This window comes from Oculina patagonica, chromosome 3 (assembly GCF_052425735.1).
Source record: "Oculina patagonica isolate OP01 chromosome 3, crgOcupat, whole genome shotgun sequence".
Taxonomy (NCBI): domain Eukaryota; kingdom Metazoa; phylum Cnidaria; class Anthozoa; order Scleractinia; family Oculinidae; genus Oculina; species Oculina patagonica.
Window position 1 is genome coordinate 4,984,616 of NC_135760.1, and position 27,975 is coordinate 5,012,590.

A 27,975-nucleotide genomic window follows, 5' to 3' on the forward strand; every position below is an offset into this window, starting at 1 on the left:
GGCCAGTTTCTGGTGTCCCGACAACAAGTCAAATAGATTGATTCCTTCTTGACTCTTCTTCTCTTGAAAAGTCACGTTAGCAGTGATTCTGCTTGACGACGAGCAATCCCTATTTTTTCGCAGAGTCCGTCGAGCTTGAAGCGAAATTATTTTTCGAACTCTGCGAAAAAATAGGGACTGCTCGTAGTCTCTGATTCTGCAAATTAACTAAACTTAAAGAAAGGAACAGAAGGAAAAGAACAGAAACAGTCTCAGGCAGAAATAATTATTGTAGAAGAGATTGCGAGGACAAAAATTAGGTCTCGGCTTATTTCCGAGTGTTTCGTTTTTTTTTTTTTGTCGGAGTCTAACTGTTTCTAAAAACCAAACGTTTGGAGTCTCGTCTTAAAGCTGAATAAATACGGTATTTCAATAAAACTGGCATTAATACAATATTTCGGCTGGTAATTTGGCATGTTAATATTATTTAACTTAACCAGAAATGTAGGTTATCAGAGAACAGGTCTAATTCTCTAGAGGCCGTAAAACACTTGCACGTATTGCGTGCCTATGTTTACAAGAATCGAGGGAAGGAGTGAATTCACTTCGCCCACTACAACTCTTTTCCGAGTTAAAAAGAGTTACATGTACTAATTTACGGGGGTATGCATAATTTCCACGAGCTACTCACTTATGGGTTAGGAATGGAATGTGTAGAAACGTACAGCTCCACAGAAATTTCTATGCCAATTTGGACCTCATAAAATGGGCCCCAGTTATATAACTGTCCCTCTCTGTTTGAAGATTAAATTTATATTGCTTCTCTGTCCTCTTTGTTAATAATTTATGAAATATTGTAAAAATTTTCTCAAATTCTCCCGGGTCTCTGCCACCTTGGGAATCCCTCTTCCCACCCTCCATTCTCCTGCCTCCCATACCTATCCTACATCGGGCTATAATAACAATCTTTTATTAGGAAAGCTCCATCACTTAAGTGGTTTACACGGAGGTCCTAACACTAGATATATATATCTATTCTTGCGGGTTTCTGCCCCCCTCCACTGTGTAGCACCATGAGGCGCATAAGTTTGTGTTCTTGATAAGTTACAGTTTCGGTAATCTTCTGGATTTTCTAGGGGCAGGTGATTGGCCTACCGCCCAACCCCCATGACCTGAAGGGCCAGTGGTTTTCTGTCAGGGTTTTCCTCCCCTTAGGGGGTTTATGGCTCCCCAGCCGGTGCTGCTTTAGTCCCGACCCTTACCTCGCAGACCAATCCAACATGGTTAGACCTGCCAGGAGCACAAGGCTCCCGCCAGCATAACCCTGGGGGTCGTAAGGTCACACAAGTCTCCATGCGACGACAAGTCACAACACCAAGGGGAGGTCCACTGTGTAGTAGTCTTTGTAAATGTACTAGTGTAAAGTTAAATTCTTTTCCTTTCATGTGTTATGTACATACAGAGTAAGACATGTATTCATCCAATCAAAATATCTATTTAATTATAATGCATATTTAATTTATAAATATGCATATTCAATTTATACAGTTTATAGCGGCGCTTGTCCGCCGCTAGCTGGACAGTGCAGTTCCCACTGATCGACACAACAAATATCGCACCAATTTCTTTTATGGAACGCCTCCTTTATTGATGTATCTGACCGTGAAACTAAAAATAATTGATTTACAAAATTAGACACAAGAAATTAGCTATAGAATTATTTGACGTGAATTAAACTTACATTGTTGCCGGATCTGGCCAGAGTTGTTATAGAAAAATCCTTTCCTTCCTTCGATAAAATATGACAGACAATTTCTTTGCTTTCCTTCAGACCACGAGTACTTGCGAAATCGATCAAATTATTGAACTACACAATAGATGCGTTCTGCGTGGAAATGCGATACGACTTGAGGAGCGCGTGACGAGTCACCTAGTGTGACTTTATAGATTATTAATTAAACTATTGCTGAATCAAAACAACAGAATCAAAACAAGGGAAAAACCCGTGCCATAGGGGCACTTACATGGCTCCCCTTGAAATCACCATATTTCAAAACAAAACGAAACATAATTAAAGTAACAAGTTCAGAGTTCATTGACATGTCCGTGTCTATTCTTTTTTCTGCATGTCTTCGTTTAATGGCTCCCCATGCAGGAATCCCGGTCTTTCCTCTCTGGGCAGCAGCAGGACAAGCTTTTGAATTGGTCTTTCCAAAACTGATGGGGGGTGTACTCTCTTGCCAGTGCTGGAGAGATCAGGGTCTCCAATCGCCAACTTGACACTACGCACCAGTCCATCAGCCTTGTTTGGGTACGTTTCAATCACACGGGCAAGGCTCCATCGATTCCTCGCTTTGTTGTCGTCTTTCACGATAACAACGTCGTCAACTTGCATGTTACGGCGTGGCCTCGTCCACTTAGACCTCTCTTGTAAGCTGTGAAGAAACTCCTTCCTCCAACGGTCCCATAGTTCGCATGCCAAATGCTGGACTCTTCGCCAACGTTTCCTCGAGTACAGGTCCTCTCTTTGAAAATCGCCAGGCGGTGGTAGAACCGGCTTTGCCTTCATCGTGAGGAAATGATTTGGGTCAATGGAGATAGTGACTCTGGGTCGCTTAGATTGTCCACTGTCAGCGGACGGCTGTTAACAATCGCTTCGGTCTCGCAAATCAGCGTGTGAAAGGACTCTCCATCCAAGGAACTTGCGCTCTTCTCCAGGAGGGCTGATAATACGCTGCGCATGGTCCTGATTTGGCGCTCCCATACTCCTCCTGCATGGCTGGCTGATGGGGGATTCATCTTAAAGTTCATCCAATCACAATTCTCTTTTAACATCTCAGCGCTGATCTTGCCTTGATCCATAGACTGCAACGCTTCGCGAAGCTCTCGTTTTGCTCCTATGAAATTCGTTCCTTGATCACTGACAACTGATGTACAGGACCCCTTCTGCAGATGAAACGACGCAGGGCTTGGAGGAACGAGTCTGTTTCGAAGGAGTTCGAGACTTCAAGATGCACGGCTCTTGATGCCATGCACGTGAAGAGGGCAACATACTTCTTTACTTCCTTGCGTCCCTCCTTGATATACCATGGTCCACAGTAGTTGACGGCGCAGTAGGTAAAGGGGGGTGCCGGTTCCAGACGATCCTCCGGGAGGTCGGACATTTTCTGCTCCTGGACTGCACCTCGTAACTTCCGGCAGGTGACACACTTTGCGATTTTGGATGCCACAGCCGATGTTCCACCAATAACCCAGAACCCATTAGCTTGGATCTCGTTTAAGGACATTCCACGACCTTGATGTTGAACCTTCTCATGGTAGTACTTAATGATCAGACCTGTTAAGTGGCCTTTCCTCGGAAGGATGACTGGGAACTTTGTTTCATCTGTGAAATCCCTTCGCTGGATACGACCACCAACCCGCAGCACTCCATCATGGTCAAGAAATGGGTCGAGGCGGTACAACGAGCTCGTTGCCTTCATGGCTCTCTTCTTCTGCTGCGCAGATGATCTATCTTGTCCTTCTTGAAACGGCTTTAACAGACCCATCTCTTTTGAAAAGGCGACCTTCTGGGCTGCTTTGAGGATCTCCTTTTCAGCTAATAAAATCTCTTCCACTGTTAGGGCAGGTCTTTGTTGACGTTTGACTGGTTCAGCACAACTTTCCTTCTTGGAGTACACCAGTTGACGGAGTTTTTTCTTGTAGCGTAGACAGATAGCAACGGCTCTACAAGCCCTGTGCCAATCCGAGAAGTAGCTTAAACTCTCAGCAAGGTTCCATTGCTCTTGCGTACTTGTTGCATAAGATGTCGCTTTCTTCACCTCTGGATCGTCTGATGGTGTAACGAGGTCTTGATTCTCGAGGGGTTGTGGCCACTGGTCTTCGGGAGTCCAAAGGAACTCTGGACCTGAGATCCATCTTGAACTTTCAACGAGTTCTTTGGCAGTGATACCGCGTGAGGCGTCATCGGCTGGGTTACACTTCGTTTCGACGTGTCTCCATTGGCTAGGTGAGGTTTGGTCTCTGATTTGTTGAACGCGGTTGGCTACAAACACGTGGAACCTTTTCGAGTCGTTCTTTATGTAGCCCAACACGACTTTACTGTCAGTCCAGAAGATTTCTTCTACACTTTCATACTGGAGCTCCTGACGAAGCATATCGCTGACCCTTACTGACACCACAGCTGCTGTGAGTTCCAGACGTGGTATGGTGACCATCTTTAAGGGGGCTACTCTTGCTTTGCCCATAATCAGGGAACAGTGGATCTGGCCTTTGTCGTCTACCAAACGAACGTATGAACACTGGCCATATCCAGTCGTGCTTGCGTCTGAGAAGTGATGAAGCTGGGTTGACATCACCGTTCCGAAACCTTCTGGTTTAAAGCATCTGGGAACGGAGAGATCTTCTAAGTGGTGTAACTCGTCCCTCCATTTCAGCCAACGCGATCTTACGTTCTCGGGGATAGGGTCGTCCCATTCCACTTTACCTCTGCACAGATCTTGAAGAATGGCCTTTCCTGTCAAGATTAGAGGTGCCAGGAACCCCAGCGGATCGTACACACTGCTAAAAGTAGACAGAATTCCTCTTCGCGTTAAAGGGCGATCTTGCATAACGATCCGGAACTTGAAAGCGTCTGACTCAATACACCAACTCACACCAAGCGCTCTTTCCATAGGCAGCTCATCCTTCTCGAGATTTAACTCCTTGATGCCTTTCGCGCGATCTTCCACTGGTATGGACTCGATGACTTCTCTTTTGTTGCTTGTAAATTTATGCAGGTTGAATCCTCCGCGCCGACACATCTCTTTAGTCTTGCGTATGAGCTCCTTTGCTTCACTTGTGGAAGGTACAGATTTTAGACCGTCATCAACGTAGAAATCTTTTCTCAGGAACTCGGCTGGTTCTAATCCGAACTCTTGCTCATGGTCGTCAGCGGTCTTCTTTAACGCAAAGTTACAGCAACCAGGAGATGAACCAGCTCCAAAGAGATGAACGGTCATCCGGTATATCGTGGGCTGCTTGTTTACATCGCCATCCTCCCACCACAAGAAGCGTAGCAGATCTCTACAATGCTCAGTGACGTGGACCTGCAGGAACATTGCTTCTATATCTGCCATGAAGGCAACTGGCTCCTTTCTGAACCTTGATAGCACGCCAACAAACTTGTTTGTAAGGTCTGGGCCTTGGAGAAGATGCTTGTTAAGAGCCTCGCCCTTGTACTCCGCGGAGCAATCGAAGACTACGCGGATCTTGTCTGGCTTCTGAGGGTGGAAGACACCATGGTGGGGAAGGTACCATATCTTTCCATCTTTCCTAGCTTCGTCCTTTGGTATCTTCTCAGCATATCCCTTCTTAATCATGTCATTCATGAATGCCGTGTAGTCTTCTTTGTATTTCTCATCTCTTCGAAATCTCAGTTTCAACTGCTGGAGGCAATGGACTGCAAGCTTCTCGTTATTCGGTAGGGCTAACGATTCATCTCGTAGTGGCAATGGCAGCTCATAGTGTCCATCTGAAAGATGGATGATTCCTTCATTAACTTTCGCCATGAATCTTCGATCATCCATGGAAAGGGTTTGTTGAGCCACGTGCTTTCCTTCATTGAAATCTCGCTCGAACATTCTCTTAACTACTTCTGGAGAGATGATCTCCTTTACGCGTGCCTCAACAACAAAACTATGGGAAGGTAATTCTTCGCTGCCGATCTCCTTCACAGCAACTCTGTGACATAAGACATCCGAAACTTCTGTGGTCGTACTTCCTGTCACTGGACCAATGATGCCCCACCCAAGGACGGTACGAATGGCATAAGGATCACTGCTCCTACCAGGAATGACTTGCTTCGGCTTTATGGCGTTTGGACAGTTTGAGCCAATCAAAAGTCCCACTTGCAGATTGTTTTGGTACGGGTAAATCTTGTTGGCTAAGTGACGTAGGTGTGGCCATTTTGCTGCCGACTCTGGTCTTGGGATCTCGTTTCTTCTTGACGGTATTTCGTTCCTTGAGTACGTCTTGGGAAGCTTGATGTGGACCTCTCTATCCATTCTTTCCACGATGAGACCGCTCACTCTACGAGTAGGAACTACTTTTGAACCATGCATTGTATTCAACTTCAATTGAGTCTCGACTCCATTAACTTGCAGTTCTTCCAGTACGCTCTCCTTAACGAAAGTTCCGTTACTAGCTGGGTCGAGCAGCGCATAAATCACCACTTGTCGTTCTGTGTTGTCTTGGTGGTACATTCGAACCGGAACAATCATAGAGTTCATGATGGCATCGGTAACTCCAGTAGCATTACAGGTGCTTGTACAGCTGCTAGTTGCTTCAGCGGCCTGAACAACTCTTGCTTGGTCTTCACTACTTTGCTTGGGAGAAATTTTGCTTTCATCATGAAGGACGGTCGGGTGGGGCATGCTACATGTCTTGCACACCTTCCGGTTACGACATCTTCTTGACATGTGGCCGTAGCAGAGACAACCGAAACATATTCTAGCTTCTTGGATAAATGCTCTTCTTTCTTGAACAGTCTTCTTCTTGAAACTTGAGCACTTCTCCAGATCGTGTTGCTGACTGTTGCAGAATGGACATGAAGAACATGGTGGTGGTTGATCTTCGTGGGGTGTGGCACTTGTCGAGAAGCTACTTGCACTCTTGTCTCTTCTTCCATTGTTTCGCCAGGTTGTGTTCCTGTTGTTGTCGCTGGTGCTACTGCTAGTGAACTCGTTTTTTCTTGCTTCCTTGAGGGCTTCAGGTGAGAATACTGGGTCAGTTGCCAGGGCTGCTTCTTGCGTTACAAATTTGACAACGTCATGAAACGTAGCAAGCCTTTCTTCTGATTTTAATGTCTTGTTGGCAAAACGGCACCATTTCGCTCCCATGTTACTCGGCAGCTTTGAAGTTATCCTTCTAAGAGTATCTTCGGAGTTAAGGCCTTCCATGTACTTAAGCGTCTTCATGGCTTGTTCGCAAAGTACCAGGAAATCAGCAAATTGTTGCAGACGCGCGCCGTCCCCATCTTTTATCGGAGGCCAAGCATTCAGCTTATCCTTGTAGGCTTGTGCAACGCGATAAGGATGACCGAATCTTTCTTTTAATACCTGTCTTGCTTTACCATAGGAATCCGGATGGTCGAGGTTAATGAGGCCTTGAATTGATTCCTTAGCGTCCCCAGATGTGAACTAGCTTAAATAATAGAGCCTCTGCTTCGGATCGCTCACTCGGCACTCTATCAAACTTTCGAATGCACTGATAAACGCCGCATGGTCAAAGTAGTTACCAGAGAAAACAGGAGGCTGCTGTGCTGGGAGCATACTCAGTTTTTGTTGTTCGGCGACTAGCTTAACCACCGTGATTAGCTCGTCTGTTCTGTGGTAACTCTCCGGCTTTGAGTCAAGTGATGGTGGTGGGCCATTTGGGGGTTCAACGGGCGGAGCCTTTGGATTTAAGATCACTTCATCTTGCAACAGTTTCGTTTCACTAGGTTCTTTAGGTGGAAGCTTGGGTTTGACGTCCGAAATTGGTATTTCACGCTTCGGGATCTGGGGGAAATCCTCTTGCATTTCTTCCTCTTCAATGTTGCGCATGGTTTCTTCCTCAGCCCTTGCCTTAGCTAACTCCTTTTGCATTAGTAGCCTTTTATATTCCGCTTCCCTTTCTAAAAAGTCCATTTCCACTTCAAGACACGCTGCCTTGGCCGCTGCCTTTGCTCTTCTAGATCTTACGGAAGAGGAGGAGGAACGCTTAGATAATTTCGATGAAACTAGAGACATTTTATCACTTGTTTGTCTTTCCATACGAAGCAAGGCTTCATTAATTTTCATGCAGCATTCGAAATGTTCGCGGTCCCGAATGTCAAACCACTTGTAAGCTTCATCTGTTTCTTTAGTGTCATGCAACTCTTTGTAATAATTGTGATGAGCGTCATTCATTCTATCCCTACACAAGTCTAAACTGTCACGCTCTTGCTCTAGAACTCTTGCGTCCGATTCCTTTAACGATTCGAGTAAAGTGCTCACCTTCGTGATTTGCCTCCTCAGAGCAGCTCCTGCAGCCTTATGCTCTTCAAAAAGCCTTTCCAGGCGAAGTGAGTCGCCCTTTTCGGTAGGGATTCTTTCTCTTCTGTCCATATCAGTCGTTTCAACGCCGACTTGATGGTCTTCGTTCTGTTCGCTCGTGACTTCTTCAATAGTAGGATTTGCCTTCGCCATGGTTCTGTATCGCAATCGACAAACTCCCGCTAAACTCTTGAATTCTTTCAATTTTCACTATAGCGGCGCTTGTCCGCCGCTAGCTGGACCGTGCAGTTCCCACTGATCGACACAACAAATATCGCACCAATTTCTTTTATGGAACGCCTCCTTTATTGATGTATCTGACCGTGAAACTAAAAATAATTGATTTACAAAATTAGACACAAGAAATTAGCTATAGAATTATTCAACGTGAATTAAACTAACATTGTTGCCGGATCTGGCGAGAGTTGTCATAGAAAAATCCTTTCCTTCCTTCGATAAAATATGACAGACAATTTCTTTGCTTTCCTTCAGACCACGAGTACTTGCGAAATCGATCAAATTATTGAATTACACAATAGATGCGTTCTGCGTGGAAATGCGATACGACTTGAGGAGCGCGTGACGAGTCACCTAGTGTGACTTTATAGATTATTAATTAAACTATTGCTGAATCAAAACAACAGAATCAAAACAAGGGAAAAACCTGTGCCATAGGGGCACTTACACAGTTCAATATTTAACAACTATTCCACAAGCACGCATTGCATATGAGGTGGTAGCTAGATAGCCAATGAGGCATGTATCGCCAAGTTGGCTATAACTATCTCATATCCAACAAGCGCGAGTGGAATAAGAATTGCAATATTTGAGTTCCCCAGCTGTTGTCACTGTTGCATACACCAACCATATATTATTTTTGTGGTTCATGGTATATGAATACCATGGCCTATAAACTAATCAAAACTCAGGAATTGCATTATACCATGGTTACCCGGTAGTTTTTAATATTTAATTTTATGTCATTGATTACTTTTTCTGTTTCAGATATAATTCAAAGTGCTAAAGGAGAGGTATGTAAAAAAAGACATAATAAAAAGGTTTTTATTTTTGTAGTAGATCCCAAATTCTTGAATCTCCAAGGGAAACAAAAATTGGTATGAAAAATTAGAACTTAGAGAAATTGCAGTGAAAGTCTAGAGTGAAGCAAATCTGAGGGAAATGATTTTTTATTTTCAAATTATTGTACTTGGATTTAATGAATCATGATTGATCATGAATAACTTTAACAGCTAAAAGTGGACACCAAGGTAAATAGTAATAAGTGGGTGGGGACAGGGGGGTCTGAACCTCCCGCCTCCCGTACCTTTCCGTAGTGGTGCCCTCCTCTTTTTCCCATATCTATTGCGAAATATAATGAAACATTGCGAAATTTTACTCATAAATTTTTCTCCTGGTTCCCGCCACCTTAGGAATCCCGCTTCCCGCCCTCTCTTCTCCCGCTTCCCGCTCCTTTTCTCCCAGTATCCCGCCCCCTGTCCCCCTCCACTAATAAACAATTTTTAAAGGAAAAGTAACTGGTAGAATTTCCATGAAAAGTCAATGATTATTTATTTTTATTATTTTTCAGTTCTTGTCCAGTATGCCGAGAAGTAAAGATGACAGCGTTTTTGTAATCTCCTGTGAAGAGGACAGAAGTGTTTGCAAGAAGCCACTAGATGCTGGGATCCCTGTGGTTAGCGCTGAAGTACTTCTCACAGGAGTGCTGCGGCAGGAGCTTAACCTTGAGGAGTATCCTTTTGTTAATCTTAAGTTAATCATGACTGTTTATTATATCATCTTAAAGTGACCCCTAATTACTGCCAAAGGTGTATTTTTAACAAAATAATGTTCTCAAAAATGAAAGTGAACGACCAATGGAATTATACATGGTATACCTCTTTAGGTAAATTTCGAATCACTGCTCATTAAATTAAAGAAGAGAAACTGTTTATTGGTTGTCAAAACCTATAGCTACTTGATGGCAATCATAAATTAATATTCCTTTAAAGAATAAACAGGCAATCAAAAACCTCTAAAATGAAAACAAAAATTACTATATTTAGAGAGGAAGCCACCTCAGCTGTAGCTGGTTTTCATACAGGTCCTCTATCCAGGTAAAGTTGGAATTTGGAAATGTTGGTTTTTCAGGAGGGAGGAAAACCAGAGAACCTGGAGAAAACCCCTCAAAGCAAGGCGAGAACCAACAACAAACTCAACCCACATAGGGCATCTGGCCAGAATCGAACCCGGACCACGTTGGTGGGAGATGAGGGCTTTCAGCACTGCACCATCCCTGCTGAGTCATTGTTATTTTTCCCACAGGGGACCATTCTGATATGATTCAAAATTGCAATGCAGACATAAAAAAGCCATCGCCTTTAATTTGAATGTGATGTTAAGTTCTCTTTTCAAGGTTTGATAGAAATTGAACACTTTGAATGCCCTTTACTCCAAGAACAGACATAAATTATTTGCAGAGGAAATGTCAGATGCCTCACAAGATACAAGTACCTCAAGTGGACAAAGCAAAAGACGAAGAGAAGCATCAGAGGCGGGTGCTTCATCATCTTCCACGGCAGAAACAAAAAGGACTGGGTCCAAAAGAAGGAAGAGATGAACTAAAAAACTGAACATGTAAAAACTGAGGGAATGTTTCCTGCATCAATTTTACTGTCGTTTCAAGGAAAAAATCAGGGACAGAAGACACATCCATTGATCATCGGCTTTTTAACAGAAGATATTCGATGCATTTCATTTGGTAATCACAGGGGACATGCCAGATCACTCTCTGGCTTAATTAATAAGCCTTGAACTATCTGAAGACACTTAATTTTATCAAAGGTCATTGGATGACATTTACAGAGATATATTATTTATACCAGCCTGTAGCATTTAGTGGTTTGTGGGGAATCATAAAAATAAAAGGGTGGTTTTTGATGTCAGGTCATCTAACATGCTTTTTCATATTGAACTGCAGTTGTACATTACACTTGTACATGCTGCTTTGTTTCTTAGTACACAATATAGTAAGTATACCAAACAAACTAAATTTCCCCTTGTTTTACATTTTTTTTAAGAAAGAAAAGAAAGTACTAACAGTTCTTGTTGACATATATATTGATTTTTTATTAATTAAAGACCATGCTTGAAAATAACACAAAATTACACCTGCTTTCAGTGTTACGTGCATAGCAGCTATTTTTGGATGTCCACCTTTTGATATGCTAAACAAACAAGATGGATTGAAATCCACGAATCACAGCCCACCAGCACGACCTTCTGAACTTGGGGATCATTTGAAACAAACACTGGTATGCATCAATTTCGATTGGCTCATTTCAAACAGCATGTCAAAAGAGAATGTCAAAAGATAGCCGCTATGCACATTACACTGAAAGCAGGTGTGAGTTTAACTACTAATGTTATGGATGTGCAAATAAAAAAGACAAAACTTATTTCTAACCTCAAAAATCCTTTAAAAGTTAATTGTCGCAATTTGTTTTGCTTCATGTACATGTATATAAATTAAAATAATCCAGTATGTGGTAATTATATATTAATTGTATTCTTTAAATAATGTTTATTTTAAAAAGTTACCCAATCTTTCCAAAAGTACGTCTATTCATTAGATTTGTTGTGGCCGCTAGCAAAAAATGTTGGGTACATGGGTAATCAGTCAATTTTTTCTTATGCAGGTTGTGTTCTTAAGAGAAAAAAAAATAAAAAATCCAAGTATTACATGCATTTTTTATAAGAGAGCTTGTATTAACAAGAATAGTGTTTTAGAACAATAGAAATTTAAGATAGTCAGTGGCTAGAAGTTGCTAGAAGAAACCTAAGTACTCTTACTACAAGATATTTCAACCAACTGAGATGTTAAATTAATTAAAAAATAATGACATCTATGAGCATCCATCACCTAAAAAAATTAGTAAGCTGTCTTTGTCCTTGAAGTAGTTTAATCTGTTTTCTGTTTGGCTTGGCTTTCCCTGAAGCTTTACCTTTTGAGTTCTTTATTCCAGTAGTGTCCCGCTCAAGGAGGATGCGTTTTGCTGGTGGTTTCGACACCTCTTTGTCAGTGTTCTCTGCTGTGGGTATGTTCTCTTTGTCAAACATAGACTCTTTTAAAGTTCTTTTCTGGCTTCGGCACTTTGGTGTGCCTTCAACACTTTGTTCATTGACGTTGTCATTGTAGGATGATATAATATCAGTGTTGATGGCGGCAGTCATCATCTGGTCTCTCTTGGTGGCAGGGCTTGGTCCTATCTTGATGCTGACAGCAGGTTTTGCCCAGCTCATGTCACCGCACACTTTCCTGTAGCTGTCAAATGATTTCTGCTGGAAAAATCAAAGGAACTGTCATAATCAAACTGTAATAAATATTACCGGTATTATTCATAATTATGGTTCTCCACCCAAATGGGATGCTAGCCCTTGAAGTTGCACGTAACCAGCAGGGCTCGAAAAAAGCTTGAATTCCAGCTTGCACTTTGGAGAAGCAGCCCTCAAATTTTGCTTGCCCTGAAAAGTTCCATGCTTGCCTTAGTTTACTTTTTTTTACGATTTTATTTAGTCAGCTAATGACTTGGCTGCATGGGCCTTGCCCATCAGGCAAGTCATTAGCTGGCAGGACAATCTACTGGTACTTATCCCGGATGACCAGGCGACACTTTTATCAAGCCCTGAACCAGCGTGGTATTTTGGGCTGTCCCAACAATTTGCTGTTGAAGCTTGAACCTTGGATTCTTTACAAGTCTGACAGAAACCTTATATGCTTACCTTTTTGTGAGATGACTATTGTGATGGTTTGGTGGGTGGCGCACCCCAACCACTACCCCCACTACCACGCCACCGCGCGGCCCCAAAAAAAATTCAAATTTGAAAGGGGGAGGGATGGAGAGCACCTGACCGGTGCCTGGTAAATCGGGGAGCACGAACACAGAAGAACCAAGGTTGTGAAGACATGCCCTGTGACCGAAACTTGTGCCGATGCGCAGATCATCCTCACGAACATGCGCCAGAAGGACGACCCGCCCGAACCACAAATGTGACAGTAAGGCGGATTATTTGCCAAGGTGACAGCTACCACGCCCGATCCGACCGGGACAAAAAGTGAAGGTACAGAAAAAGTGACGGCCGGTGTGGCGGAGCGCGGAGGCCGCGACCCCCCCCCCTTCCCGGCCCCCGCCCGCCGAGCGTGACCGCCCCCGGCGGGGCGCGCGGGACCGGGTTCGGCGGAACACAGACGCTGCCCCAGGAAGCGAGGCACAGAGGACGGGGAGGCGGCGGAAGACGGGACCAGGAAGAAAGAGCGGAAGCGAGCACCGAACCCAACTCAATGTTCCAATGCACGCACTTACCAAATCATCGAGATTTTCTGGTTTATTTTTCGGTGGCTGGTCTTTTGCTGGTGTTACAGCTTCTTCTAGACATTCTAAATCAGGGGTTCTGCCCAGAAAATATTTAAATTAATTAGTAAATTATTTTGAATCTTGTAAGTGCCCAGTAGAACAAACAGGTTTAGATTGAAAATAATTACAGTACTATGATTTGCTGTACATGCGACGTGCAATTTCTTGTCATTTTGCACCCTTTTACATTGATGTCGTGAGAAGGGCTTGAATTTCGAGCATGCTGATTTTGAACAAGTTATTTATCTGGCCTGGTTGAAATCTCTGAGTTTAAAGTGCATTTACCTGAATTGGCTGAGCATTGAGCGTACTTTAGACTTTCCATGAGTGGTTTCTGGTGTCATCAGTGCACAGCTCACGTCACTCGCTTGATATTCTTGTAAACAAGTGTGCTTCACTTGCTGGTCCAGTAGGGCCTGAATCATGAGATACACTTTCATCCCCACCATTGTAGATGTAATCTTGTTACTGTCACTGTTTTCACTGCTTAGCTGTTCCACCTTCTGTTGCAGAGATTCCACAACTTCACCAATGCATTCGTTTGTGAATACTTTTTCTTTGGATTTTTTGATACATACTTTAAGCATGTTTATAACTCTTAAGACAGCAGCTCTGAAAATAGGATGTATTATGTTCAATTGAAACAGTCATTTGATGTTACAATGATTTACGTAAAGTTTGTCCCAGCTGTAACAAATCAACTGTCAACCCATAAACAACCTGGCAGTGCAAAGGTTGGCATAAGCTAACCTCGGCATTGCAACATAAGTTTATTATAATCCAGCAATTATCTACTGTAGGTACTTTTATTTAAATAAATATGCTTGCTAAAGATAATCTCACTTTGCATCAGCTGTCTCTTCACAAATATTTTGCAACTTCTGGAAAAAAGTCACAAATTCCCCAAGACCCTAAAAAGTAAACAGTTATATTACTTCTGGTTATCTCAAGGTTATTATTGTATTAGCAGCTACTAATTTAATTGAGTTGGGCAAAAATCGCTAATATAATTTATTAGCAGTACAAGCTAAAATTTGTCTCGGTCAAATTTAATACTTGTTTAATTTAAGCCCCCCCCCCCCAAAGGTCAACAAAATTAAACATAGTCCACTCTATAAAACATGGATGCTGGTAACTTTGTTTTGAATGGCAATGCAAATGTTCATTCAATTTCAAGTGAGTTTATTGTTTTACAGAACATTCGGTTCGGTCCATCTTAGCCAATCTTAGACATGACATCACTAATTTTTTTAAAAAATGTGAAAATCGCTAAATTAAATACTCCCTAAATCTTGCTCAGAAAAATCGCTAAAATTTAGTAGCTGGTAACAATATCGGTAGTAACCTTAAGGTACGTATTATGTTAACTTTGGAAGTGAAAAACAAAGGATATTATCCTCAAAACCTCTCTTTTGCAAAGAATGCTTTTAATTTGTTATTTATTTTTATTAATACAATGTAGTGTAGAAGTTGGCCATGAACAGACTATATATACCTTAGTTAAAGGAAGGAGAGGGTTGTCATCAGTTGGTGCATAACTCTTTCCACCCAGCCTTATCCTCAGAATAAAGGACACAGCTGTCTATAGGGAGGAGGAAGAAGAACAGTTGACAGTAGATTCTTAACTTTCAGGCTCTAAACTTCTCTAGATAGGACACTTCCCTTATTATAAGCAGAATGGCCACTCTAAAGCCTACAGCTCTTGACTTTAATAAGGACACCTCCCTACTCTTGATATCTCTCTAAAGCAGTCCCCTTGTAATGTAGCCTCCTAAACAGATGCTCTTTTGGCTTGTCACACAATCTTTTCTCTGACCCATTTGGGGGAGGAACAAGTGACAAGTCCAAAGGACATCTGCATAGGAGGTAATTTAATTTAATGTGGATACAGGGCTCAAGACTACATTTTTTTCTAACTAGCCTAATGGCAATGCAGGCTACCTAATGGCTAGGACAGCTTTGATTTCATTACCCAAGACCAATTTTCTTCTTGCCAGAACTTTCAAGCATGGTTTTAATTGCCATAGTACTTAGTAGAGGAGACTCCTTGCATTTTTTTTCCTTTTTCGTTTACCAAGGGGGGGGGGGGGATGCAGAATAAAATGGACTTCATAATCATAACTCCTCAACTTCCACAACATGACTTAATTCTTACTTCCGTTCTCTCAGAGTTAAATTCAATTTGTGGTTTCTTTCCACTAAAATGCCTGAAATTTTCACTAGCCATTATGCCACAGGACAGAGGAGCGTGTCCCAGACCACGCAATGACCTCAAAGCCCAAGCGATCGTGGCCGACGGAACGCGCCGAGTGTAGATGTTGTTGTGAATCAGGTGAATCGATTGACCGCGACAGAGAAGAATGTTGGCGACGAGAGACAGAGTCCTGGTCACCGTGCCGGAGCGCGAGTCGCCGGGACGACCCAGGGACCTGTAGAAAGACACAGAGACGAGATCGCAGACGGTGTGCGACGCTACATGCACGATCGCTGCTTGAACGTCGTTGCACAGTAGAGATTTTGAATGCGGACAAATGACTCCTCTGTGCCCTGTGTTATGGCTAGTGAAAGCACCAAAACCTACGAGCAAAAACTGTATTTCTACTAGCCTGTGGCTAGCTGGCTACCGTTAATCTCGAGCCCTGAGATACCTCCCAAAACCCAGAAATATATTAAGTTGATATGCACCTGAAACATGGGCATGTTTTTGTCTCTGGCGACTTTCCTAAGTTCTGTGAACTGCTTGTGAGCCAGGCCTCTGTAGGGTATGTTGATGGCCTGGGAGAGAGCCAGTTCATCCCTAGAATTGACCAAGAGCCTGAGGTAACTGAGCATAACCTTGAACAGTTGATCCTGCAAAAATTTGATAAATTGAATGTGACATATTAAGTCAACTTGAATATTACAGTGTTGCATTGGTAACCATTTATATACATTGCTGCATGCAATGGGAGGCACTATGAGTCAGAATAAAGTGTCTTGCCTAAGAACACAACGCAGTGCCCTGCCAGGGCTAGAACCCGACCTGCTCCATCCAGAGACCGGCACTAACTACATGTATTAGGCCTGTGCACCTCCCATGCAGTGAGTAAGAGTTGTTGGCATTTTAATTTTAAATTAATTTTACCTTAGCCACTTCATCATGGGATGTGACTGGCACAGTTGGCTTGGGAATTTGTCTTGGAGATTCTGGTGATTGGACTGACTTTACTTCTGATTCTTTATGCAGAAACAAATTGACTGTTTTCTCAGATAGGGCATGTTGACAATCTATAAAAATAAAAGAATAAAGATGTCAAGGAAAAGTAGGGGAGGAAAATTAGGAAATTCACAACTCTCAAAATTACGGGGTAACTAGCCAGTATGGTACGTCAGGAGTATATACAGTTTATAATTTATTTATTTTATATAAAATACCCAGAGAAGAAAATAATAAATCAAATATAAATATACAGTTACATTAAATGATTGAGATAATTATTATAATGTTTATCGTTAATAACTGCAAGGTCTTGATTAAGGTCATTATAATTAAATTAAAATAATTTTCATTGATAATTATTATTACAGTGATAATATTAACCTTTTGTCTCATCAGTAAAGCACATCATCGTTCTGTTTCCAGCAATCAGCAAAAGGATTTGTCGCTAGGAATTTTACATCATGTTAGCATTAAAAAATGTGCTGGGTTTTGACAGTAGGGATAAATTAAAGGCAGGACACTCATTATCATAAATTAATAGCATCAATTACCTAAAGGCCAAGGAACAAATTCTGTACATATCTTGAAGATCAACTGGTCAGAAGAATTGGGAGCCCTGGATTGCTCACAGGTTACCAGTCCTGGCCTGATCACTGGTTACCAGGTGACTTATTCTTGCTAAATGCTTGATGGCTATCATTCACTGAGTCTGTATGCAACTGGCTTTTTTGCATGAGCCAGCAGGGTGCAAGATTGGGGGTTGGTAAAGGGGTAGGAGTGATCAGTTAGACTGCGTAGCAGGCGTGACCCGTGTACGTTTTTTAGCGCGTTTTAAAGAGTGCACGATGCTAGTGATCAGTTGGCAAGGGAAAGGGTCCATGGGAGCATCCCACAGAACCCCCCCCCCCATCCCACAGATAACAAAACAACAAGCTACTAGTCCCCTAGTACCTGACATTTCAGCAACCCTACAAGTGAAGACCATTTTAGTTGCCATGGCGACTAAAATTTTGGAACTGGTGACTGAATTGGAACCAAAGTGGCTAGCCTGGCGACTAAAATTTTTCACTGGCAACAAACTAATGAGCAGTCGGTGGCCAAATGGCCACTAAGGAAAAAAATTCACTTTGAGGGTTGTTCAGGGTTCAGTTGAGGGGGTGGGGGGGGGGACAATCAGGCAAGCATGCAAGAAAATCACACGCCAACAGGCACAGTAATTTTCTCATGCAATCACCTACTTGCCCCATTTGACTTACCCAGTTACAAAATGTATTTTATTTACTCACCTCCAGTTCTGTGTTGGGTTTACCAAGGACAACAAACTGATGAGAAGTTTGAAACAAGTCTCTAACATTACTGTCCACAATAAAACATGTCTTCACCCTCTGAAGGACATCAGTAAAGTCTATGGCATTGCAGTGGGACAAAAACTTGTTATAGGCAGCACACAACTTTGTGATTGTGTCGTTCTCATCTTCATCCAGTGTTAACTTGCATTTCATAATAGCTTTGTGTGCTTCTAAGACATCTTGCATTTTCACTGCAAATTCTCCCGTCTCCTGAAACAGTTGACAGTCATTGTTGAGTGCTTAAGCTTAAAAGTTCCCATTTTGTGCAGAAACATTTGTGAAAGGCTAGATTGGGCTTTTTCAATAAATTGTTGTTTCTTATCATCATCCTTTTTTTTAAGTGGACCACATTGGTTGGTAAGGCCAAAAAAGAAAGAAACTGGAATTAGAAAAGAAAATAAAAGTAATATTAAAATGATTCACTGAAAGGATGGGAGCCTAAATCACAGTTTGAGATGCCATACAACTTAAATTTTTGGGTTGGGTGGTGATCACGAATTTTTTCATTTTACTGGGATGGGCCTCATTATGAAATCACAAAATCTACATCTACATTATCTACATCGTTAAAAAATCCAACTGTAAAAATCAAAATCAAAACTAATATAATAGGATATTAAAAAGATTAAAATCTAAATAAATTTAATACAATAAAATATTATAAAAGAAACCATTATAAAATAATAAATCTCTCACAGCATTTCTTTCTCGAAGTCAAAGGCAATGCAGTTTTAATTTTGAGGAGGGAGTAGCCTGTTCCAAGCGTTCGGTTAGTTGGGAAGCGGCGCAAGAAACGGCGAGCGAAAAAATGGGGAGGGGACTCGAACGCCTGGAACAGGCTAAGGAGGGAGACATTATATAGCTGATCGAGTAAAGAAGTACATGCGAGTAAAGAAGTACATGTACTGAGTTTCCTCATTTGTTCTTTAATTCTCCTACACCCAGGCATCTAACCTTAGCAGATTTCACCCTCCCGAAATAATTATCTTTTCGTACCTCTTTGTTGATTTGTGCCATAACTAGCTGCAGAGCTACCAACTGTTCTTTCAGATCAAAGATGGAATCACACAATGGCTTCTTTGTCGCATGTTCCCTGTACAGGTTTATTAGAAATTCTACACGTCTTTGCAATCTTGCTTGCTTGAAGAAATCATGGTCACTTTGAAATTCATAGCTTTGATATCCAAAAGCAAGATATGTTGTGCTCTCCTTATCGTCTAAAAAAATAAAAAGCATACCTGCTAAATCAACTTGTAGTTAATCGCCTTCCGATATTTACGATTTTCTTTCGCCAAGCACCCAGGATTAATTCTACAAGGTCCCTAAAAAATTGCTTCAAATGACAGGAAATAAATTAGCTCACCTCTCCAGCCGTCGTGTTTTCTGAATAGTTCTAGGGCTTTAGTTATTTCGTGCAAATTATGTTCAGCTAGCCAGTAAACACAACTTGCAGCCATGTTGATTTCTTCTTTGTGTGATTCGAATTTCACGCAACTCGTGCTAAACAAGTCAAAAGACCAATCACATCGCTCAGCCAGAACGAGGCTCACGAGGAAGAAGTTCAAAATATGGCGGCGACCATGCGTCGTACTTGCATCGAGAAACAGAGGTTTGCGGGTAAAATAACTCGAATTTTTCGATTTTATTTGGGTGCAGATTTTAACATGTTTAACTGTAGATAAATTGATTTTATTTAGGTCATTTTCAAGCCTGATTTTTGAGAGGGAATTTAACACTTACAACGGTATGTGCTTGCTTCAAGAGCAGAGCTGAGCTATAAGCTTAAGCTTTACAATTAGATTATTCGCTCTTAATTTCTAGGTGATAGTTGATAAGACAGCGGGCCAAATCAAATATCGCTTCATATAAATTGAGAGTGAATAATCTAATTGTTTTAGTATTATTCTCACTAAGCTTTGTAGTTATGGCTGATAGTATGCTTTGCGAGTAGCTCAACCAATCAGATTGTGGCATTTACATTAGTATACTACATTAGTATAATTCTCTGATATATTTAGTGTTATCCACTGAAATCCAAGAATCTGATTGGCTCTCTCATTGTTCACTATTCACCAATGAACTACTACTCTGTACATGTTGCTTCTGATAATACTCTATAATAATTAATTAAAGAATAATAATGGTCGTTTTTAAACTTGAGACATGTTACCCGTCTTGACGAGCTTCTGAAAACATTTTGTAGCTCGTCTGGTTATGCATCTCTAGTATGATTGAAGATAGATACAAGATAGATACAAGATGTGTTAATATCCGTCTAGTTGAGCTTCTTTCCTAAAATCTCCTTGAAAGACTGGGAGGAATTACGAAATTACCGGTAGCTCATCTAGATTGCAGCCCAAATAACATTGTCATCTTTTCCACATTTTGACTTTCTTAATGTTCCAAACGTGGTACAGTCGAAGCTCTCGTAAGGGGAAACCCCGGGGAGGGAAAAAATTGTTTGGGGGGCCCCTAAAGAGAATTTGAGGGGGGCTGGGGTAAAGATTGGGGGGGGGGGGGCCCCCAAAAAAAAAAAAGGGGGGGGGGGAGAAAAAAAAAAAAAAAAAAAAAATAGAAGGGGGTGTAAAAGTGAAAAAAAAAAAAAAAGGGGGGGAAAGGAGAGGAAAAAAAAAAAAAAAAAAATTAGGGGGGGGAAAAGGAAAAAAAAAAAAAAAAAAAAAGGAAAAAAAGGGGGGGTATGTTGAGAAAACAGAGAACTGTTTAGATAGCTCACTCACGGCCTTCCCTCAAAGAGATGTTTGCAGAGAGATGCAAGCAAAGAAATACATACCGGTACATTTCATTTCATAACATGATGCAGCACTACACTCTGACCAGTTCCAATTGAAAAGTGCAAGAATTCATGGTCTTTGCCTCAAATCTGATTGGCTCTGACAAACCAAAATGAGCACTTTGTGTATGTTCAGAAAATTGAACGCACAGAAGTCTGCATTCATGGTCTAGCATGTCCCAATTTCTGCCATTTTATGCCTGATTGTTCTGGGCCTTCTAGCTGTTCTAGTAGTTGTTTAATGAATTCCCCCACTGCTTCTTTGAAAACAACTTCCTTTCAACAAATGGAGTTTTCTATTTCTTGGATATCTTAATCTCTCCTTAAATGACAAATGCCCCGTCCTTCAAACAAATGGTTTCATTTAATTGCTTGGTACTATGTGTTCAAGGGGAATTGCAAATTGTTTTGCACGTTTGTAAATTTTAAATGCTTATTGCACATAAAACATGTCTTGTCAATAAGAAAATGCATCAAATGTGACATGAAATTTTAGTGTTTGCATGGCTATTTAGTATTTATTTCACAGAGAGAACTTAACTACTCAATTCAAAACAAAAGAAAAAAATGATAGGGCACTGTGCTCATTTTCGAGAAAATGACATTTTACTTCTCTGGTGATTTCCAGCTGTAAAGAAAAAGGGCCATTTTTTAGTGTACGTGTCCTTATCACGCATGAAATTATGCGCAGTATAGGGATGCGCAATGCAATACTGGGGAATGACCTTAAAGCAGATTGGTCGCATGTGTAGGTATAAACCAAATCTGACACACATACAACTGAATTGTATGGCATATTTTATTAAATAATGCCAACACTAATGAAAACATCAGTAACAATTTGAGAAACATTTCAGACCAACAGCTGTCAAATAATTACAAGCTTGTCTAAATGCACAGCTGTTACCAGTAGACAACTAAGCTGCCATGTTCAAGAATTTCGTGTAAATTCACAATGTGTAAGTTCAAACCATGTGTAAGTACAAGCCAAATCAGCTACACATACCAGTGTTCTCCCTAGGATTTTGGGAAGGCCAGTGTACTGACCGTGATTTTCCGTCAAAACCTGATTCGGAACTTGTTCCCCCACGTTACTATCACTTTTCTGTCAAAGAAATGACTTTTTTTCGTAGTGAGAAGTTTTTTTGTTTCTTCCCGAGCCCCGTCAATGATCACCTCTTTCCACGAAAGGGTGACGGGTCAGGTCCGGACGTGAATTGATAAGAAGCTGCCGGTCAATTGAGTGATGGGGACAACCCCCCCCCTGTTTCTTTTTCTAGGTCTCAGACTGATCGTGTCCTTTAAGCCGGGGACGATTTTCCTGTGACGCGGAGGCCCGCCTTGCCTTAAACACCTAGGGAGAACACTGCATACCACTAAATTGTACAGCATATTTTATTAAAAAAATGTCGACAATAATGAAAACATCAGTAACAATTTGTGAAGCATTTTAGGCCAATAGCCGTCAAATCACCAGCCACTCAGCGCAGCTGTAACTACACACCTATGCTGCCTTGCTCACATAAGTTGTTTTAATGAGGTGTGCTAAGAGCCTATCATTCTGAAGAATTTTGTTTTAAACAAGCAAAGACTGAGGTTTTCTCTTGAAAGTCCTTGAATTTCTTCAAAGCCCCCTTCATTTCACCTACATTTTTCCCTATAGTCTTAAAAATTCCTTGAATCTTTTTGTATGGCTCTAGAAATATAGTTGAATTTCCTTGAATTTCTTCGAAGTGCCCTTTAGTGGCCTTAGAAAGTACCTGCATTTTTTTCCTATGGTCTTTTAAATTCCTTGAATTCTTTTGTATGGCCTAGAAATGTCATTGAATTTTCTTGAATTTCTTCAAAGTCCCCTTTAATTTTTTTAAAGTTGCCTTAGAAAGTTCCTACATTTTTCCTATGGTCTTTTAAAATTCCTTGAATCTTTTTGTATAGCATACTGATAAATGTCGTTGAATTTCCTTGAATTCCTTCAAAGTCCCCTTCAATATTTTTAAGTGGCCTTAGAAAGTACCTAAATTTTTTCCTCTGGTCTTTAAAATTCCTTGAATCTTTTTGTATGGCCTTGAAATGTCATTACATTCCTTTGTAAGAGCGTATTGAAAATTATTTGTCAGCACACATAGCGCTTTGCTATTGGGACATTTTTTTGGCACACAAAGAATGAATGCATTTTCCTCACTTGATCTGAACCTTAAAAAATTAAATAGTGCTGTAAACGGGATTGGCTAAAAAAAAAATAGTAAAAAAAGATGTGTCGCGATTTCAGCATGACGCCGAAGATTTTACTGTCCGAATGTAGCGCCCCCCCCCCCCCCCCCCCCCCCCCGAGAGGGACATCGCTTTTCTTTCATGGACTACTTGCTTTCATATGCGAAATTGATTCTTTTACTTCATTTTGGTTAACTTGTTCCGTCTGAGGGGACGGGTGTAGGGGAGAAGGCCCTCTCGCCCCATGCCCCTCGCTATTTTTCCCCTCACCGATCTTCGCGCTGCTCCCCAGCTAGCCGAACGCATGGAACAGGCTATGTTTTGGTATTAACTGTCTGGTGTTGTTAGTATCTACTATAGGCATTACAGATAATGCTATTTAAATCACAGCTGTGCTTTTTTAAGATGCCACAAAGATAAATTTAGCTTTAGCAAATTGTGCAATCTCAGTGTTCGAATTCGGTTTTATTCTATTTTTAGATAAGGTTTCTCTATAAAAATATTTGACCCAATCACCGCTTTTTCGCGCCATTGATGCTTAAAAATAGTGGTTGTCTGAACGTCTTGAGCACGTCTATATCTTATTTTTAGATAGTTAAGTACTTTTAAAAGTGCCTTTTCAAGAGGCACTTGAGGTCAAAATAAATAAACACATCATTAGGAATTTGCAGTGGCATATTCCCACATCGCATATTCGTCCTTTGTTCTAGATTAAATTTGTATTCAGTAGTGCTAAGGTTTTTAAACGCTTATCCAAAGAGATTTTTTCCCGACGGAAGAAAAATTGAGGTCAGTTTCGCTTGAGTTTAAAAGACGAAGAATAGAAACTTCTAGCCGGAGACGCGTAAAACCTCTTCGGAACCAGACAAGAGCTGTCACTATAATTTATGATATGGGTTCATCAACTGAGAAGCGAGCGCTTTTCCAAATTAACAAACAACCCTCAAAGTGTTTCTGTTTCAGTATAGTTAGTAGAGTGGTTCCAGGATCTCAGACAATCGAATTAGCCCATCTTGCGTGCATATGGTGAATTTTTCAATTAGTGCCATTATGCGAATGAACCCATTTTGCAAACGTTGGTTTGTTTGAAACCACTTAGAGCTCCTTTTAGAGTGTTCAAAACATAAGTGATATACATACAGGTAATATTCACTTCGTTTTGGGAACTGACTGTTAAGTACAAGTGGATATTAAAACGTTTTTTGTTCGTTGATAATTTTGCGGTTGTTCTAGAGAGGCCATTCTTTCTTTCTTCTCTCGGTTCCCATGGCTGAGCACGCAATGTTTCGCTTGGCGCGCGCCCGGTTGATTTTTTCCCAGGCTTGAGCCGACCGTATTTCTACCGGTTATATTATATTCAAATTTCAGTTTTCAAGGGCCAACATCAAACCACATTGTCCCCCGCTGTGAAAACGGCGAGGGTCTAGGGGCAACATATGTTTCACAAAAAGAACATCTTGAAATGTGAATAAATATTAAATGGAAGTTTCTGGTGAGAAAATTGACCGTTAAATGCAGTTGTAAACATAACCAACCTTTTAAGAAAACCGTTTATTATTCAATTTCAAATAAAAAAAGACTGGCGACATAAGGAATTATGTTTTGTCAAAAGGGCACGATATTTGTCAGAAAGATGGTCCAATATTTCTTTTGATGTGTGGTCGTATTGAATACATTATTGTGTTTAATTATGCATTTGACATTTAAAAGATTGATCCTTGTTCGTAGTCTTAAGCTTCATGTTATCGCGCAATGAACTGTCCTGGGAATATAAGAGAACCGATTAATCCGTTTTTTACAACAAACAATTTTTGAAAAGATTGTTTGAAAGGTATTTTATTCTCGAATCACAAAATGAGAGCTTTCGTGATTGGACTGTGGGAGTCGGATGTCGCCGCGAAAATTAGCAGACAAATAAATGTACGGAAAATTCGTTTTACCGCTTTTTAATTGGTCTGTAGCGTGCATCCCATTCTAAGGCTCAAATCGCGACTAATTTTTAAGATATCGAATTTTGCGGCTACATCGGATTTTGATTCAATTGTGCAATGTTTCCGGCCTTTGGCAAGTGGCAAAAACCCCTTAACTTCAGTGGACACAGAGACCAGAATTGCACAACACAAGCGACCTATGGCGACTGCTAAATCACTGCAATAATCTGAATTTATAGAAGAAAGAAATGACAGAGCAACTTTTTTATATCTAAAAAGACAGGTTTTTATCAGTTGCTTGGTTCGTGAAAAAGAACCCATTTGAGTTCACTGCCATCGACAGCCACGACAGGCGTCAAATTACAAACCCAATCTAACGCAAAAAAGAACCCGTTTGAGTGCTAGCTGTCAAATTACAAGCCCTTGTAAGCGGACAGCTGTAATTTGACACCAAAGCTGCTGTTGCTCTCATTTGTTACAAAATAAGATAAAAGGGAAGCCTTTCGAGTGTACTGTCTGTCAAATTACAAGCCCTTGTACGTAGCTGCTCGTACTCTCATTGGGTGAAAAGGAACCCATTCGAGTGCACTACGATAGCAGCTGTCAAATTACAAGCCATGCAATTGGACAGCTGTGCGTCAGAGGACAGCTACGTTTCTCGAAATTGTCACGTGCTAGAAACTAATCTTGAACGTCTTGCGAAATGCTTTAGTATTTCAGCTGTAGTGGATTTACTATGTCAGCCTATGTGCTGTTTCGTAACCGGCGAACACAACAGTTTTTTTTTAACATTTTTTATTGAAATCTCACACACTACTTACAAAAAAACTAATACAGGTACACTAATTACAATACATTACAGTTTCTTACTCTAAATTACAATACTAATACGGACAAATGCCACACTACTTACAGAATATAGCTACACTACTACAAGACTATATATTATGTGTACAGAAAGAAAGAAAAAAAGAAAAACTGCATTAAAAAAGAATTTTTTTTATCAAACACAACAGTTGAAAATTCTTGTTTCGGGGACAACTTGAAAACTCGAGTCCTTATGCATGGAGAACGTTTTATTTACTTACAATTCCTTATCAGTTGTTCGTATTATTTACTCTTTTATGTAATCACTCTGTAATTATGTTGTCCGATAAGTCTTCGATCAAGGTGGTCGTTTGTTTTTAGTAGACCGTTCAGAAACCGTTTAATATGCGAGCGCGAGTTTTCTCTATGGAGTAAGAAGTCCACGAGGCGTAGCCATATTGCCCAGCTATCATCCATGGAAAAGGAGAACAAGTTGTCAAATTGATTTTAAAATGAGTTCAACTTTTCGTTTTTCTTCGACGCAACACAGGCTTTTTCGTTCAGTGGTTTGTGTAACCGGCACAATTTAAAGGTAATTAACTCCTCAAGCGATTTGTGTCAAACTTAAGCTGTTTTCTAGCTCACAGTAGAACCCAACCTTACGGCACACCCGTTAATAAAGCCTTCTCGTTATTACAGCCACTTTATTTTGCTATGAACAAAAAATCAGACAGTCATTTCTTATCTAAAAACCGCCACCCTGTTAACACGGCCAGATTCCCAGAATATGACCCGTGACCGGATTAACGGGTTGTGTCCACTTCATTCTTGTTACCAAATCTAAAAAAAGTTATCTTGTCTAAAAACTGCTTTGCTTTGTAATTAAATATGCGACAGCTGGACTTAACATTATAAAACATGATGAGACATAAACAAGTCTTCAAGCAGTTGTGGATTTCAAGATTTCTAGGTTGTTAAAAATTTTATCTTAAGTGGCTGGAGATAAAAGCTGATAATTAGAGGAACTTTTTCGCTTCCAGAATTTTTTCTGTTCTAGGTTGTTAAGAATTTTATCAGCGCAAGTGACAGAAAATAAAAGCTGATAATTTTGAGGGTCTTTTTTGCTTCCAGATTTTTTTCTGTTATAGGTTGTTTAGAATTTTATCTAAAGTGACGAAAAACAAAAGCTGATATTTTGAGGGTCTTTTTGTTTCCAGAATTTTTTCTTTTGTAGGTTGCCGGTAAAGATATTTATCTTAAGTGGTAGTGCATAAAAGCTGATAACTTTGAGAGCCTCTTTTGCTTCTAGAATTTTTTTTCTGTTCTATTGAAATAGTTGCACGTTTCTGTAAAGGAGTGGTCACGTGACGGAAAACTGGTGAACGCATACTTGGCCTTTTTAGCCTCGATAGGACTGATTTTTTTTATAAAAAAATGTTTTATCATGTGTTTATCAAGAAGACATTTATATCTTTTATTTTTAAATTAGCAGAATCTTTTCTGCAACTTTAAAGAAAAACAATGTATTCTTTTGTGTTTACTTTTCTCTTTAAATTGTTGTATATGAAAGTGTAATATATATCCTTTTCGTTTAAATGCATTTTGTACCAAAAACGTTCACTACCTTGAGAAACAAACAGCTTTTTGGGTCAAATTTTAATCAACCCTCATTTTCCGGCACGCGACAGTCGTCGGAGCACGTGCTATTTCTGATTGGTTGAGAAGAATCGGAAACTCTTCGGTTAGCCTACGAAGATTTACGGACTGAAACGGCGCGTGTTCGCTAGTCTTCCCTATAAATTCTTTAGTTCTTTTAAGAGAATGTCATTTAACTTCTGAAGTACTACAAGTACAGAAGGATTAACCAAGAGTGAAATCATCAAACGAGAGACCGGATTTTCTTGATGCAACACCAAATTTTTAAAAATCGCGTGTAGATAAATGTATGAAAGTCTATGAGAAAAATTAATATTTTGATTTTGGCATGAAAAGGTTATTGAGGTACCTAACAATGGATTATTCGTTGAACAAATTTTTCAGACTGGATGTTCTCAAAGTTTGTTTGATAATCTAGTCAAGAATTGTTAATGTTTTGTTGATGTTTGCGTTATATTGAACTGTGTTGGGCCATGCAAGACTCCTCATCTGCCAGAAGTAGAGTTGAACTGTCGTAGAACAATAGTAACAATTTTGGCCCGTGTCTAAAGGTTATAATAAAGCCGGATTACCAAAAGATTACCAAA

At 40.6% G+C, this 27,975-nt stretch overlaps 5 protein-coding genes across 5 annotated transcripts in view; 2 read left to right on the forward strand and 3 right to left on the reverse strand.

Moving 5' to 3' along the window:
• The window catches only part of LOC144645088 (uncharacterized), a 42,257-nt gene extending 30,417 nt beyond the window's left edge, over positions 1–11,840 (forward strand). The window contains exons 28-30 of the mRNA XM_078504560.1: positions 9,039–9,064; positions 9,622–9,782; positions 10,494–11,840. Coding sequence (XP_078360686.1) covers positions 9,039–9,064; positions 9,622–9,782; positions 10,494–10,650 — 344 coding nt within the window. The 3' untranslated portion in view covers positions 10,651–11,840. The remainder of the gene's footprint in view (positions 1–9,038; positions 9,065–9,621; positions 9,783–10,493) is intronic.
• Positions 2,540–7,146, reverse strand: LOC144645090 (uncharacterized). Its single transcript, XM_078504561.1, has 2 exons — positions 2,939–7,146; positions 2,540–2,864 (listed from the first exon to the last, which is right to left on the reverse strand). Exons 1-2 carry the CDS (start codon positions 6,933–6,935, stop codon positions 2,545–2,547), a joined length of 4,317 nt encoding a protein of 1,438 aa, XP_078360687.1. The 5' UTR covers positions 6,936–7,146; the 3' UTR covers positions 2,540–2,544.
• Positions 7,146–8,713, reverse strand: LOC144645164 (uncharacterized). The gene is made up of 2 exons (XM_078504646.1): positions 8,436–8,713; positions 7,146–8,362 (listed from the first exon to the last, which is right to left on the reverse strand). The coding sequence occupies exon 2, from the start codon at positions 8,184–8,186 to the stop codon at positions 7,158–7,160; it is 1,029 nt and encodes a 342-aa protein (XP_078360772.1). The 5' UTR covers positions 8,187–8,362; positions 8,436–8,713; the 3' UTR covers positions 7,146–7,157.
• Positions 11,841–11,948: 108 nt separating the features above from the next.
• LOC144645122 (PCNA-interacting partner-like) lies at positions 11,949–19,483 on the reverse strand. Its single transcript, XM_078504600.1, has 11 exons — positions 19,356–19,483; positions 18,989–19,209; positions 17,930–18,202; positions 17,025–17,088; positions 16,569–16,711; positions 16,130–16,294; positions 14,940–15,026; positions 14,288–14,355; positions 13,730–14,056; positions 13,407–13,481; positions 11,949–12,372 (listed from the first exon to the last, which is right to left on the reverse strand). Exons 1-11 carry the CDS (start codon positions 19,447–19,449, stop codon positions 11,949–11,951), a joined length of 1,941 nt encoding a protein of 646 aa, XP_078360726.1. The 5' UTR covers positions 19,450–19,483.
• Positions 19,484–19,551: 68 nt separating this feature from the next.
• LOC144645213 (uncharacterized) overlaps positions 19,552–27,975 on the forward strand; it is a 33,542-nt gene continuing 25,118 nt past the window's right edge. The window contains exons 1-2 of the mRNA XM_078504708.1: positions 19,552–19,609; positions 19,690–19,736. The gene's annotated coding sequence lies outside the window, so the exon portion shown is untranslated. The remainder of the gene's footprint in view (positions 19,610–19,689; positions 19,737–27,975) is intronic.

Excerpts from the sequence above, each read along its gene's own strand:
- LOC144645090 (XM_078504561.1), bottom strand. The coding sequence starts at position 6,935 with ATGAAGACGCTTAAGTACATGGAAGGCCTTAACTCCGAAGATACTCTT. Across the intron at positions 2,865-2,938 it reads GTTCCTCCAAGCCCTGCGTC|AGCTTCGCGAAGCGTTGCAG; the intron begins GTTTCATCTGCA and ends GAGCAAAACGAG.
- LOC144645164 (XM_078504646.1), bottom strand. The coding sequence starts at position 8,186 with ATGGCGAAGGCAAATCCTACTATTGAAGAAGTCACGAGCGAACAGAAC.
- LOC144645122 (XM_078504600.1), bottom strand. The coding sequence starts at position 19,449 with ATGGCTGCAAGTTGTGTTTACTGGCTAGCTGAACATAATTTGCACGAA. Across the intron at positions 16,295-16,568 it reads CCCATGATGAAGTGGCTAAG|GATCAACTGTTCAAGGTTAT; the intron begins GTAAAATTAATT and ends AAATTTTTGCAG. Across the intron at positions 13,482-13,729 it reads TCAATGCTCAGCCAATTCAG|AACCCCTGATTTAGAATGTC; the intron begins GTAAATGCACTT and ends TTTTCTGGGCAG.